The 16,490-nt window shown below is 52.6% G+C and overlaps 1 protein-coding gene across 3 annotated transcripts; it reads left to right on the forward strand.

Moving 5' to 3' along the window:
* The first annotated feature begins 97 nt into the window (after positions 1–97).
* Positions 98–14,675, forward strand: LOC110592565 (SEC14-like protein 4). 3 transcript variants are annotated; one of them, XM_021703606.2, is made up of 12 exons: positions 98–216; positions 2,165–2,240; positions 6,362–6,405; positions 6,714–6,773; positions 6,892–7,080; positions 8,528–8,623; positions 8,911–8,971; positions 10,142–10,225; positions 10,545–10,651; positions 10,729–10,868; positions 10,954–11,123; positions 12,268–14,675. In XM_021703606.2, exons 1-12 carry the CDS (start codon positions 163–165, stop codon positions 12,405–12,407), a joined length of 1,221 nt encoding a protein of 406 aa, XP_021559281.1. In that variant the 5' UTR covers positions 98–162; the 3' UTR covers positions 12,408–14,675. The 3 variants fall into 3 exon arrangements, with proteins under 3 accessions (XP_021559281.1, XP_021559280.1, XP_044777158.1); XM_021703605.2 differs by having other exon boundaries at positions 116–216; positions 10,067–10,225; positions 12,268–12,484; XM_044921223.1 differs by lacking the exons at positions 6,714–6,773; positions 6,892–7,080 and having other exon boundaries at positions 116–216; positions 12,268–12,484.
* Positions 14,676–16,490: the final 1,815 nt, after the last annotated feature.

A 16,490-nucleotide genomic window follows, 5' to 3' on the forward strand; every position in this document is an offset into this window, starting at 1 on the left:
ACCGGGAGGGGAGGCAAGAACCCTTCGGGGCGGGGCAGGGCTGGCGCTGTCCCCTTTGGGGCGGGGCCAACAGATAAAACCAGGCGGCGGCTGCGAGGCCGGGTGGCGGCGGGCAGACTCCTGGCACATCTGCACCCCGCGACCCCTGCGCCCGCGGGCACCATGAGCGGCCGAATCGGGGACTTGAGCCCCCAGCAGCAGGAGGCGTTGGCCAGGGTGAGGGGCTCGGGGGGAGGGGGGTCAAGGGGGGGAGGCTCGGGGAGCTGCCTGACGCTGCCCACCGGGGCTGAAGCCCCCACTGTTTGGATGGAAAGAGACCCTTGAGGGTGTCTCTATCCAGCTCGCCCTCCACTGGGCACAGTGGCTGAGGCAGACATATACGGGACACGGGACTTGAGCCCTTCTCTGGGCTACACTGGGGCGGAATCCTGCTTTCGGATCCTGCTCTCTCGGGGCCACAGAGCCCTGGCCCTTGTCCCCTGGTTGTGGGGGTAGGGTGATGCTGCCATCCCTCTGGGCAGCCTTGGGCAGACAGACTAGTAGGTCTCCTGCTCTGATTGCAACATTTGTTTGTTTGGCTTCTCTTTGTGGTTTTAGACTCCCCAGGGCCCAAGCCTTCTCCCTGTTGTCAGTGTTTCCGTTAAAGGGGACTGGAGGCGGTTTGGTGATTTCAAGACAGTCCTTTAGGCTGCAGCTGAGAGTGTCATGCCCTGGGGAAGGGGGTGCATATTCAGGTCTTAGGGGCTACAACATTAATCTGATTTGGAGATGGCAGGGCCTGGAAACTGTGACTTCAGTTTAGGGGAGGGAGGTGACGGCCCTGGCTCACACTTTGGGCCCACGAACGGCGGGCTTTAGACTTGTGGAGAATGGCTCCTACCCTGGGGAGGGTCCTCCAGGGAGGAATGAGGACCCCTGATGAAGGAGGGGGACCCTGGATGAGTTCTTAGTGAAGGAGAGAAGGGTCCCAGGTGAAGAATGGGGGGCCCTGGGTGAATTCCCAGGTATAGGAAGAGGTTCCAGGAGTAGAGGGTCCTGAGCTGAAGGAGGGGTCCCCAAGTGAAGGAGGAGAGGGAGTCCCCTGCTTAGCTCTCTCTCTCCCCACTGGCAAAGGCCTCAGGGGAGCCCCGGACACTAGGCTCATGGGAGGGACTGGACACCCGGCCTTTGGGGGTTAATTATGATGGAGATGCTTGTGGGTCAAAGAGCTTTAAACAATGTAAAAAGAGTTTATTCTTATTTTTTCCGTTATTTAAAAGAAATGAATGTTAGTTGTTTTAGAAACTAGGGAGAAAAAGGAAAGTAGGAAAAAGAAGTCACCCATGGTCCCAGAGGTCTAGACAACCACGCCTAGAAGCATTTCCTTCTAGGTTTTTCCTAAGCCTAGTTTCGACAACCTGTGGTCATGCAGCCAGAGGCTGCTTTCTCTATTTGGCATCATTGTTAAGTTAGGTTTTCCTTCAAGTTATTCCAGGCCCTTCCCAAACATGGAGCTCCATCCCAGGTCCCTGAGATCATGACCTGAGCCAAAGGCATACACTCAGCCGACCAAGACACCCAGACCCCCCGAACACATTCTTATTTTAAACATCATCTATAAAGCTAAAGGAGGTGTGGTGGATGGCTGTTAAGATAGCTTCCCATGGCTTTGCTAGCATTGGCTTCTAATTCTAAAGTCCCATTCACAGGTTCCCCTGCAAACCCACCCCTCCAAGGGCTTACTTTCAGCTCCCTTAGTCCCTGTGATGAGGAAACTGAGGCTGAGAGTGGTTAAGCAACTTGCTTCCAAATCTAGACCTTCAAGATACAATATCAAAGGCAAGGTTCTTAAATTGTTCTTGTTTGCCTGCATCTGATTCACCAGGGATCTTTGTCAAAATAGGGAAGGCAGGGCCCCCCCCCAGACCTATAGAATGAGGATCTTGGGGAGGCAGAGAGCCCCCAAAGTTTGAGAAGGACCCAACTCTTCCTGCCATGGTGGGCTGAGGGGTGCTCCATTTCCAGGTGGCAAAAAGGTCGAGGCAGCCACTGCTCTCTCTGTGGTCCCCAGCCTGCAGAGTCCCTGGGCAGGACTGATCGACAGACTGAGTTCGGGAAGGGTCGGGGTGGGGTTGGGAGCCCAGGGGTCATGGGAGCCCCTCTGACCTTTGTATCTCCCCCTCAGTTCCGGGACAACCTCCAAGACCTGCTGCCCGCCCTGCCCAATGCTGATGAGTATTTCCTCCTGCGCTGGCTCCGAGGTGAGACTGGCGGGGTCGGGGGTGCCGAGAGGGAGAGAGGGAAGGAGGGTTTCAGGAAAGTGGGTGGGACTTCCGGAGAAAATACTATAGAGTGGGGAACATAGGCTTTGGAATCACCCTGCTTTGGGCTAGAATCTGAACTCCCCTCCAAATTAGCATGGCACAAAAACCCCATTGAGCCTCAGTTTCTTCATCTGTAAAGTGGGATGGGGCCACCTCCCCAAGGATTGCTGTGAGCATTAAATGAGAGGGTGTACGCTTGGCACTGTGTGGGCATATGGTGGGAGGTGAACTTCACACCTGGGAAGTTCTCAGGATGACTGGCTTGGCTGGGCCTTGAGTCAGATAGCCCCAGATAAACTCTTCAGACCTTGCCTACGGGTCTATCTCCAGTTCCTTGAAGGCAGGGCTGTGTCATCCCCTGAGGGAACCTGGCCACTGAGCAGGTGCCCAGCAAACACTTCAGGAAGTGGATGCAATTAAAGGTAGAGAAGGAGTTTCTTCCAAGGATTGTCACAGGAGTGTAAAATTAGAATAACAGAAACCTAGGGGGAGAATTCATTCCAATTCAACACACCCCATGGAAAGGATTTTGAACTTGAACCAAGAGAGAAGTCAGAAGCCAGGCTGGAAAGTGCACGCACAGTGGGGTGATAATGCCGTCCTTGGAATCCAGCAAGCCTATGATTGAATCCCAGCTCCGCTGTGTGCTAGCAGTGTGCCTCTGGCAATCAATCACTCATTGTCTCTCAGCCTCACTTTTCTCTTCTGGGTAGTGGGTATAATACTGGTCCCCCACCTTCAAGATGCTGTGAGTCTGACATGAGGTCATGGGCGTGCACAGCGCCTACACAGAGGAAGCTCACCCTTCTGTTCTGTTTGTTCTATTTGGTTATGTTTTTTAATTAGTATTTTCTACAAACTTTATTTTTTAGAATGGCTTTAGATTTACAGAGCACTGTGAAGATAATACAGGAAATCCGCACATATACTGCACCCAGTTTCCCCTATCATGAACATTTTTCATTCTTATGGTACATCTATTCATGAACCAACACTGATATGTGGTTATTAACTAAAATCCCCACTTTGTTTAGATCTCCTTAGTTTTTCTATTCCAGGATCCCATCCAGGATGCCACATGACATTTAGTCATCATCTCCCTAGGCTCTCTTGGCTGTGGCAGCTTCTATTCTGTTTTCAACAAGTTATGTCCATGTCATTTTCCTGGGCTAAAGAAGGAGTGAGGACTTGAAGCCCCTTGATACAGCATCAGACCTCTTTCCTCCTGTGGAGTCTTTCTGGGTTTAAAAACCAACTTTTCAGGTCCCTGGTGTGTCGTTGAGAAAAGAGTGAAGTCACAGACACTGTAGGCTGCTGGGTCACGGGAAGTGAGAAGGATCTAAGGTTGGGAGAGAGGGGACAGGGTGTCCTGATGCCTCCCACTTTCTGCTGAGGCAGACAGGCTGACATGGCCCCGGCCCCTTCAACTTTACCTCCGTAGCCACCCTGCCTGCCTCACTAGCCCAACACCTGGGCAACAGGGAGGGAGGTCTCTGGGGCTGAATTTGGAGTCTCCCCGCTCAGGCCAGATGCAGAGGGGGCCCCCCCAACTTCAAGTCACTTCACTTTGTTTTCTTTATCTCCATCTCACGATTGTGTCCATCTCTCCCACTCGGATGACGGCTCCATGCCGGCAGAGTCCGTGCCTGCCCCATACTTCCAGCTGGGCACATAGTAGGTGCTACTAAAAAAACTATGAGTCCATCAACAGTCCCCAGACCACTTTCTATAGAACAAGAAACCAACCTGGTTCTCAGTAGGAAATCTCCTAGACATCACAGAGATTTTTTTAGAAACCAATAAAAGAACATTATAGACAATTATGCACAAATTTGAAAATATCAATGAAATCAGTGCATTCCTTATAATACACATATAAGGCCAAAATCTAGCAAGAAGAAAATAGAAAGCCCCAACAGACCAATAAATATTAAAGACATATAAATGGTACTAAAAAGCTTCCCTCCTTCCAGAACTCAAACTCCAATGGCTTTACAGATGAATTTTCCCAAAGTTTTAAGATTAGCTGATACCTGCTTTTACAAATTGTTGTAGTTGCTTTAAAATATATTTAAGGGCGCCTGGGTGGCTCAGTTGGTTAAGCGACTGCCTTCAGCCTAGGTCATGATCTTGGAGTCCCAGGATCGAGTCCCGCATCGGGTTCCCTGCTCGGCAGGGAGTCTGCTTCTCCCTCTGACCCTCTCCCCTCTCATGTGCTCTCTTTCTCATTCTCTCTCTCTCAAATAAATAAATAAATAAAATCTTAAAAAAATAAAATAAAATAAAATAAATTTAAAAAGTGAAAGTTACTTTATGAGGCTTGGGTTAGTTTGATTCCAAAATGAGATCAGGACAATAAAAGAAAATTCTGGGCTTGTTTCACTTGTTAATGTAGATGTAAGGAAGTCTAAGGGAAACACTACGTAATAGAATCCAATAAGGTATTAAAATTACACAGCACGATCAGCAGGAGTTTATCTTAGGTATGCAGGAAGAATTCAACATCAGACAATCTATCAGTGCAATTGAACACATTAATAGAATTAAAAATGAGAAATTATGTGGCTATCTCAATGCAGGAAAAGCATTTGAAAAGGCTCAAATCCTATTCATAAGACAAAAACAAAATAAAAGGGGTGCCTGGGTGGCTCAGTCACTTAAGCATCTACCTTCGGCTCAGGTCATGATCTCAGGGTCCTGGGATCGAGCCCCACATCGGGTTCCCTGCTCAGCGGGGAGCTTGCTTCTCCCTCTCCCTCTGCTGCTCCCCCTGCTCATGCTCTCTCTCTCTCAAATAAAAAAGTAAAATCTCAAAAAAAAAAAAAAAGAAGAAGTTTTAGATGCATTTTCTTTAAAATCGGGAATAAGAAAGGGATGATGTTAAGCAACATCATAGTTTAAACAGAACTAGAGACCCTTGCCAATATTATGAGAAAAAAAAGTAATCTAGTCTATAAAGACTAGAAGGGGTTCATTTTTAAAATAAAGCATCACATTTTCAATTAAAGTGAATTTATTTCTTCAAAATAAGTAATCACAACAATAGTTAACCATTTACTGAGAAGTTCCTGGGAGCCAGGTAATGTGTCAAGCATTTTATGTGCTTTATCTCATGTCATCCTTTGAATAACTGAAGAATATATTATTCCTATTTAACAGATTAAAAAACCAAGACTTAGAGAAGGTAGGTGAGTTGCTCAAAGTTGCACAGCAAATAAAAGGACAAAACTAGAATTTAAACCCAAGTCTGTTTGATTCCAAAGCCTATGCTCCTCACTACCCCTAACACCAAGAGGGTCTGTGCCTCTTTGGGGACATCAAATATTACAGGCCAGATCGGCCTCTGGAATGAACAGTTTATTTTTATTTTTTAAAAGATTTTATTTATTTATTTGACAGAGAGAGATAGCGAGAGAAGGAATACAAGTAGGGGGAGTGGGAGAGGGAGAAGCAGGCTTCCCTCAGGGCAGGGAGCCCAATGCGGGGCTCGATCCCAGAACTCTGGGCAGGGAGCCCAATGCGGGGCTCGATCCCAGAACTCCGGGATCATGACCTGAGCTGAAGGCAGATGCTTAACAACTGAGCCACCCAGGCACCCCTGGAATGAACGGTTTAAAAAGGCTTGGATACTGAAATCAAGGGCTTCCAAAGTCTTCTAGAGGATTAAGGATTCTTGCTTTTTAAAAAATGTCCAGGAACGCCTGGGTGGCTCAGTCGGTTGAGTGGCCAGCTCTTGATTTTGGCTCAGGTCATGATCTCAGGGTCTTGAGATTGAGCCCCGAGTGGGGCTCTGCACTCAGCAGGGAGTTGGCTTGAGATTCTCTCTCTCTCACTCTCCCTTTGCCCCACCCCTCTGTGCTCCCTCTCTCTCTTCAAAATAAATAAATAAATATTTCTTAAAAAGGAAAAATGAAATGATAAAAAATGTCCAGACCCCCAATGTATTCTTGGGGTGTCATGGAAGACTCAGGCACCCTCGTATTTCCTCATGAGTTTTCAGAGAACTGCGAGTTCAAGATCCAGCCTCAAGCCTCCTCTTACTTTGGCTCTTTTTGCAGCTCGGAAATTTGACCTGCAGAAATCTGAGGACATGCTCCGGAAGGTGAGGCCCCATTCTCAGGAGTGTCCTGCCTCCCACACATTGTACCCCAGGGATCAGTGACAAAGAGTAAGAACTCTTGCCCTGTCCTGTTCTGTGTTTCCTCCCTCCTCCTTGGATCCCTTTCTGCATCAGACCTGGGTCCCCCACAGCCCTCCTGGCATTGCCACCTCTAGTTCTAGGTCAGAAGAGCCTGCAGGTGCTCTGGCAGGGTCTTGGGCGTTGTAGGCAGAGGGACCTGGCCCGATGCCCCCAGGTGCCTTCAAGGTGTTTGTGGTAGGCAGTCTTCAGGTCCTGCCATTTCTCCACAGCACATGGAGTTCCGGAAGCAACAGGACCTGGACAATATCCTCTCGTGGCAACCCTCAGAGGTGAGCCCCATGCAGCATCCCCCACAGACCATCAGATGCCCTTCATACGTGCCCCCAACATCCAGCCATCTGATGGCTGATAGGCTGCTTTGAGTCAGGACTTCATCCCCATGCCCAGGTGATCCAGCTGTACGACTCCGGTGGTCTGAGTGGCTATGACTATGAAGGCTGCCCCGTGTGGTTCGACATCATTGGGACCCTTGACCCCAAGGGTCTTCTCCTGTCAGCCTCCAAGCAGGAGCTGATCCGGAAGCGCATCAGGGTCTGTGAGCTGCTTCTGCGGGAGTGTGAGCTGCAGAGTCAGAAGGTACGTGACTGGGTCCAGGATGGGAAGTGCACTGTGGACCTGATCTGTCTAAAGGGTGGCACCAAGGTGGCGACCAGGTGGGAAAGGCATGCTGCCTCCGCTTCTCCCCAGGCCTCAGCACTCTGGGCTTTGGTGGGACATGGCTTCTCCTGCAGTCACCCATCTCTGAGCATCTAACATGTGCGTGATACTCTCTGCTGGTGAGGGCCAAGGATCACCAAATCCCTTTCCTCTCTGACCTTGGGTGAGATGTTGACCCTGGGTTCAGTTAACGCTATGGCTCTGTTCCCCAGGAACCCTGGGAACAGTGGATGGTCAGCTTGCTTATGGAAAAGATGTCCCCAGTTTGACACTGCACAACCATAACCTGATGGGGGAGCCATCACTGTTGGCTTCCCTGAGAGCAGTGACTTGAAACTTGGCACATCCGTCGTGTGTCCCCAGAAGCTAATATGGAATTGCTACCAAAAAAAATATGGAGTTCTGTGGGGCATAGGCTTTCCAAGCCAGGAGGGACCCACACCCGCCTGTACAGATCTTCTCTTTGCTCTGACTCTGTGTTTCCTGGTCCATACCCTTCAGCATGAATCTATTGCCAAGTGTGGTCTGTTGGTTTTGTGAATCTAAGTGTCTCCATGAGTCTAAGAAGACCTCTGGGGGGAGGGGGAGCTCTTGTGTCACTTTAGGATGACCTGCTTGATGGCGAGGACAGGGCCTGCGTCCCCAGTGTCTGTCACGGTGCTGGACACCAAATAGACCCTTGGCACAGAGATTTGTGGCAAGCGTGAGAGACTTGCAAACAGTGCCTGGTCCGAATAGATGTGTGTGTCTCGAACAAGATGGCTGATTTTATGGGGTCACAACAGGGTCTTCTACTTCGTGTACATTTCCAATCAGAGCTGGTAATTGTGGTGATGACGATACCAGTAATAACATCTGCTGACATTTACCAGGGGCCAGCTCGTGTCAGGCACTGGGCTCTTTCTCATCTCACTGAATCCTCCGGGAAATTCTGTCAGAACCTGGAATTATCCCCATTTCACAGAGGGAGAAAATAAGGCTCAGAGCAGTTAAAACCCCACCAAGGCCGCACAGCCTGGCAGCACAGCCTGCCACAGCCTGACACACTGCCGGACCCAGACGCTGACTAACACAGCGTACTGTTGTACAGGGAGATGCCCGACGGGCAACGAGTGAGGTCTTCAGTGCCACAGTTAACTAAATTCCGGCCAATCGTGTTGAGCAAACAGTGTGATAAGGGGCCACTGTGCCGGGGCTCAGATGCAGCATCTTCTTAGACCCTAGGTGGGCTCGATCTGTTTGGAAGACCCTGTGGGCAGTTGGGGGTGGGGGTAGCAGGAAGGTGGGAGCAGTGCATGGTCTCCCCGGCCGGGACCCCCTGGCCGGAGTTGTTGTGTGACATCTATCATTGTCCTGTCCCATGTAGCTGGGCAGGAAGATTGAGACGGTGCTGATGGTGTTTGACATGGAGGGGCTCAGCCTGAAACACCTGTGGAAGCCAGCTGTTGAGGTCTACCAGCAGGTGAGGTAGGCGGCTGGCTGGAGGCCAATAGGGAGCCACTTCTGGTCCATGGAGGAGGATCACCCCCCCCAGGGGCCCCCAGAGCAGCCAGTGAAGCTGGCCTGCAGTCCCCCCCACCTCCAAGGAGAAAGAGGAACAAGAGCATCACAGGGGATGAAGTGCATCTCATGGGGAAGGTGGATGGCCAGGGGGTGGCAGGGGCTCTTGTCTCAGCAGCATTAAAGGCCCCCAAATCCAGGCGTAGAATGTGTTGAAGCATGACCTTGACCAGACTCGTCTTGCCACAGTTTTTTGCCATCCTGGAAGCAAATTACCCTGAGACGCTGAAGAATTTGATTGTCATTCGAGGTGAGCCCGTGATGGGGATGACCGCTTGGGGGAGGAGGAGTGGGGGATGGGGGGGTCAGTGGGTAAATCACCCCGTGTAGGGCCTCTCAAGCCATCCTCTGTGAAGATCAGGGGGTTTTGTTTGTTTTTTGTTTTTTCAGCCAGTCCTTCATAGACCGATACTTTTGGAATATACAAAATCTGCTCTGGTATGTTGCAGCAAATGCCAAATAAGTTATAAGCTTCTAAAAGTGATCTGTTATTTTCTTTACTTTTCTCGGTGTGGAATGGTAACAGATCGTTCATGGACCACACTGGCTGATAGACATGCTTTGAGAGGGAATGGTCCCTATCTGTGACGGTTATACAGTGAAGGGAACACCATGTGTGCTCTAGGGTCAAATGATCTGCTTTCCAGTCTAGCTAGCTCTGTGATTGTGAGCAAGTCTACTTAACCTTACTAAGCCTCAGTTTTCCCAGTCTGTAAAATAGGAATGCAGTGACACCTTCCCTATAAGACCGCCACGAGGTTAAATGAGACAGTCTGTGGAGGAAGAGCCCACAGAAAGCACCCAGTCAGTGTGAGCAATTCAGGTGGGACATGAGGTCTAATACAGATGCCCCATCTACTTGCACCCAAGAAAATTCCAAGACAACTTGGGAAACCTGTGAGTGTGGACAAGAAGAGGCACCATAGGGGCGCCTGGGTGGCTCAGTCGGTTAAGCGGCTGCCTTCGGCTCAGGTCATGATCCCAGAGTCCTGGGGTCGAGCCCCATGTCGGGCTCCCTGCTCAGCGGAGAGCTTGCTTCTCCCTCTCCTCTGCCTGCCTCTCTGCCTACTTGTGCTCTCTCTCTCTCTCTGTCAAATAAATAAATAAAATCTTAAAAAAAAAAAAAGAGGCACCATAGGGAAATCCACATTACTGACACCCTACAACGAGGTGGGGGGGCAACCATTTATTGAGAGCCAGGAGCTGTGCCAAGTGTTATGCATACATTGTTTAATTTATCTCCGTTTTATAGTTAACAACACTAAGACTCAGAGAGGGTGAGTAACTAGCTGAAGGTCACACAGCAGGAAGTAGCAGAATCTAGATCTGTCCAACTCTTGTCCAGCCCAGGGCCCTGGCCATGACTATACCTCCAAGTCCTCTCTAAGCCAGCTTCCCAAAGGAGTTTCATGTGTTTCAGCCCCCAAGCTGTTCCCCGTGGCCTTTAACTTGGTCAAGTTGTTCATGAGTGAGGAAACGCAAAGGAAGATAGTGATTCTCGGAGGTGAGTGACTTGGCTTCCTGGTTGGGCCCATCTCTGCCTGGGCAAGTAGAGGTCAACGTGAAAGTCCCCATTTCTCCCTGGCTCGTCCTCTTTACTCAGGCACTGACCTTGGCCTGACCCCCACTGGTCTTTGCACACTCTGACAATGCTTCGGGCCCTAGACCCCAGCCTGGGTGGCCACATAAAGCATTTGGGTGCTTTCAGGAGTAGGTGCTCAAGGGAGCAAGCCAAAGACATATCAGGTTTCCTCCCTGGGTGTGGCTTCTCTGCTCTCTGTTAAGCCCCCCCCCCACCGCCCCCCGAAACCTTGCTCCCATAGGCAACTGGAAGCAGGAGCTGCCCAAGTTCATCAGCCCTGACCAGCTGCCTGTGGAGTTTGGGGGGACCATGACTGACCCTGATGGCAACCCCAAGTGCCTGACCAAGGTACAGGGTGCCCAGAGGAGTCGGAGGGAGGGGTGATGACCATGGGGTAGTGCTCGCTCACCAGCCCTCACCCACAGATCAAATATGGGGGCAACGTGCCCAAGAACTACTACCTGCGCAACCAGGTGAGGATGAATTATGAGCACACGGTGACCGTGGCCCGAGGCTCCTTCATGCAGCTGGAGAACGAAATCCTGTTCCCGGGCTGTGTGCTCAGGTAGGCGGCCACGGCAGCCCTGGGCACAGCCGGGAGGGGCCCGGAGCCCGGGCAGGTGGCATCAGTGGGGCCTTGTCTCCTGCAGGTGGCAATTCGCATCAGAAGGGGCAGACATCGGCTTCGGGGTTTTCCTGAAGACCAAGATGAGCGAGTGGCAGCGGGCAGGGGAGCTGGTGGAGGTGCTGCCCATCCAGCGCTACAAAGCCCACGTGGTCCCTGAGGACGGGAGCCTCACCTGCCTCAAGGCCGGCGTCTGTAAGAGCTGTAGGATTCCCTGGAGTCGTTTTCCTCCTTATGGCAGCGAAATGAGCTGATAACATCTTGCCAGGCTGTCCTGCTTGCCCTCTATTTCCAGCTCTCAGGGAGGGTGTGGGGGTCTATGCGAGCTACTAGATCCCGTGGTGGCCAGGGGAATTGGCTTCAGGACGTTAGATCTGGTGAGTGGCCCCTGGATATGCGTACAAGGGCAGAGAGGCATTTTAGAGAGTGGGATCCACAGCCCAAAGCCATGGACTCAGCTCCTGGGAAGCCCTTACACAGCACTCAACAGGCTGAGGGACAGGTAAGTAAACAGCCATGGGCTACCCTTCGGGGGTCCCCGGCTGCCCAGGTGCATAGGCAGTCCCACTGTGGGAATCCCAAAGAGATGATTCTTCCATGTGTTTATCCTTCATTCTCAGGCCACCCAAGCCAGATGCAGTTAGGTCAGTCTTACCAGAAGCAATGTTCCCCGGGAGCAGCACTGACCTTCCGCCTCTGTCGGGAACAGAGCTAGGAGAAGGGGAACCCAGGGTTGAGGAGCACGAGTTTTACTAATGCTTTGGTTAATCCATATCTAGTTCACCTTTGTGGAGAGGGAGAATTAGAAGGGTGGAGACCGAGAAATCTGGATGACTCATCACATCCCAGAGTTCACTTTGCACCTTCGCATCTAAGGAAATGCCTTCTTTAAAAGGCATGATGGGAAAGTGGCTTATGGAGCTCAGCCTTCTCTTATGGGGAGAGCAGAGCTCCTCTCTCGGTTGGAGCATCAGGATAAGGGAATCCTAGTCCCTCCCTTCCCTTGCTCTGTACTCAACAGAAAGTCCTCTCAACCTCTGTAGGCCTCAGCTTCCTCATCCTTAAAATGGGGATGATAGTTCCTTCCGTGGGGCTACTTTGAGGATTTGGAGAGCTGGGGGCGCAGATGTGACACCTGGCACATAGAAGGGGCTGGTGCATGCCCGTGGTTATTATTCCCTTAGTTAGCATAAGGAGATGGCTTGAGCAGTGGGCACTGGGGGGGCGGGGCAGTGGCTGACCCTCCAGCACCACCCACAGTCCTGGGCCCATTGCCAAGGGCACCAGGTGTGCAGATATGTCAGGCTGGTTTTGAGGGACGACTTCTCCACCCTTGCAGATGTCCTGCGCTTCGACAACACCTACAGCCTGATGCACACCAAGAAGGTCAGCTACACTGTGGAGGTGTTGCTCCCAGACAAGGCCTCCGAGGAGAAGATTCAAGGTTTCGAGGCGAGGAGACCATCCCCAGCGCAGTGAAGACCCCAGCTGCCTCTGTGCCTGGGCTCTTCCAGCCCTTAGCAGTCCCCTCCCTGTCCCTTGCCCTCCCAGGTGGGGTGGTGTTTGGAGGAGCCACCACCCTGTGTCACCATCTCAGCTCCTTGTGGGGCCCACCAGGCACAGGGGCAGAGCAGGAAAGGGGACATCCAGTGCATGGCCACACTGGGGATTCAGACAGACACCTGATCCCCTGTTTGCAGAGACTGAGGATGAGCCAGGGTCCACCAAGGAAGTGTCCCGCCCATAGAAGCTTCTGTCACTCCTGACAAAGTCCACCAGTCCCGGGACTCATCCACACCTAGTGATCTGGTCTGGGGGTGTGTGCATGAGCCCCAGGCCATGCAGGGAGCATAGCGTCAAGTCTGAAGAGCAGAGAAGGCTCCATCTCTGCACGTGGGGGCTCAGCAGGGGTGGACAGGGCCAGCTGGATGTGGCCGAGTGGAAAAATGGGGCCAGCTGGATGGTAGAACTGAGGGTCTTGGTTCTGGGAGGGCACCAGGGCCCTTTGGAGCTGTCCTCCTGCCTTTGGAGGGAAGATCAGAAACGGAGCATGAGGCCCAGCAGGGATAACCATCGGGAGGAAAAGCCATGCTCGGTCACACAGAGCTACATGGGTGAAGACCGAGTCTCTCGGAATTCTCAGCGACCCCGGCCTCCCCCTCCCCACCTGCCGTGATCCAGCTGACATTCAGCTTGGGTTCTTTCTGGCTCTGAGTAAGGACCAGGACTGTAGAGCTGGAGTGAAGTGGAACATGCTGGAATAAAGTAGAACGAGCTGGGGTGGAGCTGTCATCCCAGTGTGCTTATCCTAGACTCTGATTTTCTTCTTGGAGAACCATCGAGCTTTTCCTCCATCTTTGTGTCTCACTAGAGGGACAGCTAAATGTTGGCTGCCAAATCCCCACCACCCCACCCCAAATGCAACTCAGTAGCTGGCCGGTAATGGCTTCTGTTTCCCAAAGACTGGCTCTCCTGGTGCCCGCAGCCCACAGCCAGGACCACTGTCCGCTCTGCTAGATGAGCTGCCCCCAACAGAGCAGACCTGGCCCAGAATGAGCCAGTGCAGCTGCTCAGTGGTCAGATGTCCCTGTGAGAGGGGTCCTTGGTGCAAAGCATTAGCATCCTGGCCGCCAAGACCTTTACCAGACGCAGGAAGCCTCAGCAAACACTGACATCCACGTGCTTTACAAATAAGAAGCCGGCTCAGGCCCCTTTCTTGCTCTCAGATTCTGTGATTTCATTTTTTTCCCCAGTTAATAGCTTTCCTGGTTTCCCATGGCCTGTTCTTCCCAGGCAAGAAAACAATGAGGCTTGGGAAGGTGGGGGTCTTCAGGTGAGCTATGCGAGGTCCTCGGGGCCCCCGGCCCTCCACCTGTGGCAGGCTGCGTCACCCATGGTCCAGCACACAGTCTGAACAGGGCCTCTGCTGCTACAGAAAGCAAACTAACGGGAGGAAACACGATTTGAAAGCCAGTGCATGGAGGCGTGGCTGGTCCAACAGTGTTTGAGGAGTTTGGCGAGAAAAAAACGGCCCTGCCCGCACCAAGGAGACAGCCTGGGGCTGCCAGGTGAAAATCACCGGACATCCTCATGTCCAAGGGCTGCTTCTGCCTCCCCGCTGCAACGGGCTCTCCCACCACCCCACTGCACGCCGCGGCCGCCCTCCGCAGACCCAGAGGCACTTGGGCGTTCCAGAGCCATCTTCCTGCTGCACAGGCTAGAGAGGGCACGGCTGGCTGGGGTTGTAAGGGCCGCAGGTCAGGTTTCCCTGGGCCCACCCGTTGTCATGACCGGGGTGGGGGTGTGGAGGTTCACAATGCCTCACTTCAGCCTTACATCCCCGGACTAAAAACAAGGGGTTCACAGATTTGAACCCTCATCCTTGCTTTTCCAACACCCACAGCCAAATTCCCACAATCAGCACAGCCTCCTCTGGCTTCCTTGCAAGTAGCAGATTGGTCCCCACCGTGCACAAGGGTTTAATTTACACAAATATGGGCTGCCCAGGGAGTGGCAAGTAACGGAGGGCTCAGGGGTCGGGTGTGGGCACCAGTGACCTTGAACCCCAGAGCTGGCAGAGTGCACCGCATGTGAAGCTGTGAGTACAGTGGTCACCTTCAGAAGTGAGGACAGGATCTTCTGTCCGGCAAGGTGGACAGGGGACATATCCTCAACAACTCCGTCCCTGACTCGAAGCCATCGCTTCTTTACCAAAAAAACAGGCGGGGGGGGGGGGCGGCGCCTGGGTGGCTCAGTCGTTAAGTGTCTGCCTTAGGCTCAAGTCATGGTCCCAGGGTTCTGGGATCAAGCCCCATGTCGGGCTCCCTTCTCCGCGGGAAGCCTGCTTCTCCCTCTCCCACTCCCCCTGCTTGTGTTCCCTTGTGTCTCTTTCTGTCAAATAAATAAATAAATCTTAAAAAAAAAAAAAGGAAGTAGCCCAGAGAGGGGCTGGCTCACCTGCAGTTTGTTTCTTCCTTTCATTCATTCATCAGTGTTTATTGAGTGCCCAGTACCAGGCACTGCAGGCCCTGGGGACACTGGGTGTGCTGGGCTTACCCCAGTCTGCTGGCAGGAAGCTTGCCTGTACTAAGGGAGGCCCAAGTGATTCTGATGGCTTTTACCAAGTGGGCGGCTCGGTAAGGCAGGAGCCAAATTCGGGGGGAGTATCCAGCAAAGAAAAACAAAAACAAAAAACCTGATGGGGGAGCAGACGTGCTTTGCCCGAGGCAGGGACCCCTGAAGGGAGAGCTGGAGGTGTGAGCGAGCCTTCCAGACGGAAGAATGGAATGAGGGCAGCTGCGGGGTGTCTGAAGCCACAGGAAAGCCAGAAGGGCCCTTGGGTGATGCTGGTAATGGGTCACTGATGTTTGCTATTTCTTTGTGAATGACTGTGTACACATTAGGTAGTTGTTAATACGATCATTTCATAATGGAGGTTACAAAACAGAGATTTGTTGTTTGTCAGGAAAGAATAGCAAAATCTTGGCAGGAAGCCATGGATCAAAGTTCTTACTCAAAATGAGCTGGTTGGAAATAGCCAGGCCTTCCCTGTCCCGAGGAGTGGAGGCAGGGCCTGCCCTTCCCAGGGCGGATCTCCTAACTGGAATCTTAACAATCTTCCAGGGGAAGCAGGGAAATAAGCTGGGGGTGGTGGTGGTGGGGGGTAACTATAGGGTTTTTTGAGGGCAGTTGGGAAGTCTCCCCTGCCCCCCAAATCTCTACCTCAGTTCAGCTCACCTTCCAAGAACCCAGGCCGGAAGGGACACCAGTGAGGGACAATCACGGCTTCCCAAGCACTCCAGCAAGTCTTTACCAGGGCCTCAGGGCACGGCACACCACAGTTTGTACACAGCCCCTTCCGTGCGACCCTGAAGCAGGCGGGGAGTCTAGTGAGGACGCCAAGGCGTCTCACTCCCACTCAGTGAGAGGGAGTGCGGCGGCCAAGGGCTTAGTGTCTCACGGCAGGGGTGAAGCCGGCAGCACCCAGATTAGCCACCAGCAGTGCCCCTGCCCTGCCCTGCCTTTTGGGGTAGGACAGGGTCAATGGGGCAGGGAGGGCCAGCCTGGGGCAGAGAGTGGCACTGGCCAGAGTCTGAGGAAGCTGCCTCTCTGTGGGATGGGACAGTGCCGGCTCCAGTCCACGTGCCAGGCCCAAGCTGATGCCGGAAGCATCACCCCCTGTTTACTGAAAAGGAGAGTGAGGCCCAGGGCAGGAAGTGACTTGTCAGGTCACCCAACATAAGCGGGGGAAGGTAAGACGTGAAGCGGGCTTCATCTATCCAGACAGCCCAGGTGCTACATGAGCTCATTGGGTGGGCAGGCTTCAGGCTTGGTGACTTCAGAGAGGAGGCGGCTGCAACAGGCTTGGGCAGGTTGGTGCTCAGCTTACGTCGGTGACCTCCGTGCTCAGCCACCAGAGGGTGGTGTTGGGCCAAGTGCGCCTCTTTCCCTGTGGTGGAAGCCCGAACAGGACTCCTCAGCGTCCAGCTCTCAGGCTCGTGAAGGGTGGTTTTGCAGGCGGGTTGAGGGGAAGTTCACTGGGCCCAGGCTGTTCGTGGGCCC

This window comes from Neomonachus schauinslandi, chromosome 14, assembly GCF_002201575.2.
Source record: "Neomonachus schauinslandi chromosome 14, ASM220157v2, whole genome shotgun sequence".
NCBI classification, from domain to species: Eukaryota; Metazoa; Chordata; class Mammalia; order Carnivora; family Phocidae; genus Neomonachus; species Neomonachus schauinslandi.

What these genes read in the sequence shown, in the direction of transcription:
- LOC110592565 (XM_021703605.2), top strand. Translation starts at nt 163, where the DNA reads ATGAGCGGCCGAATCGGGGACTTGAGCCCCCAGCAGCAGGAGGCGTTG. An exon ending in GAAGATAGTGATTCTCGGAG is followed by an intron (nt 10,226 to 10,544) that starts GTGAGTGACTTG and finishes TTGCTCCCATAG; the next exon opens with GCAACTGGAAGCAGGAGCTG. An exon ending in TTCCCGGGCTGTGTGCTCAG is followed by an intron (nt 10,869 to 10,953) that starts GTAGGCGGCCAC and finishes TGTCTCCTGCAG; the next exon opens with GTGGCAATTCGCATCAGAAG.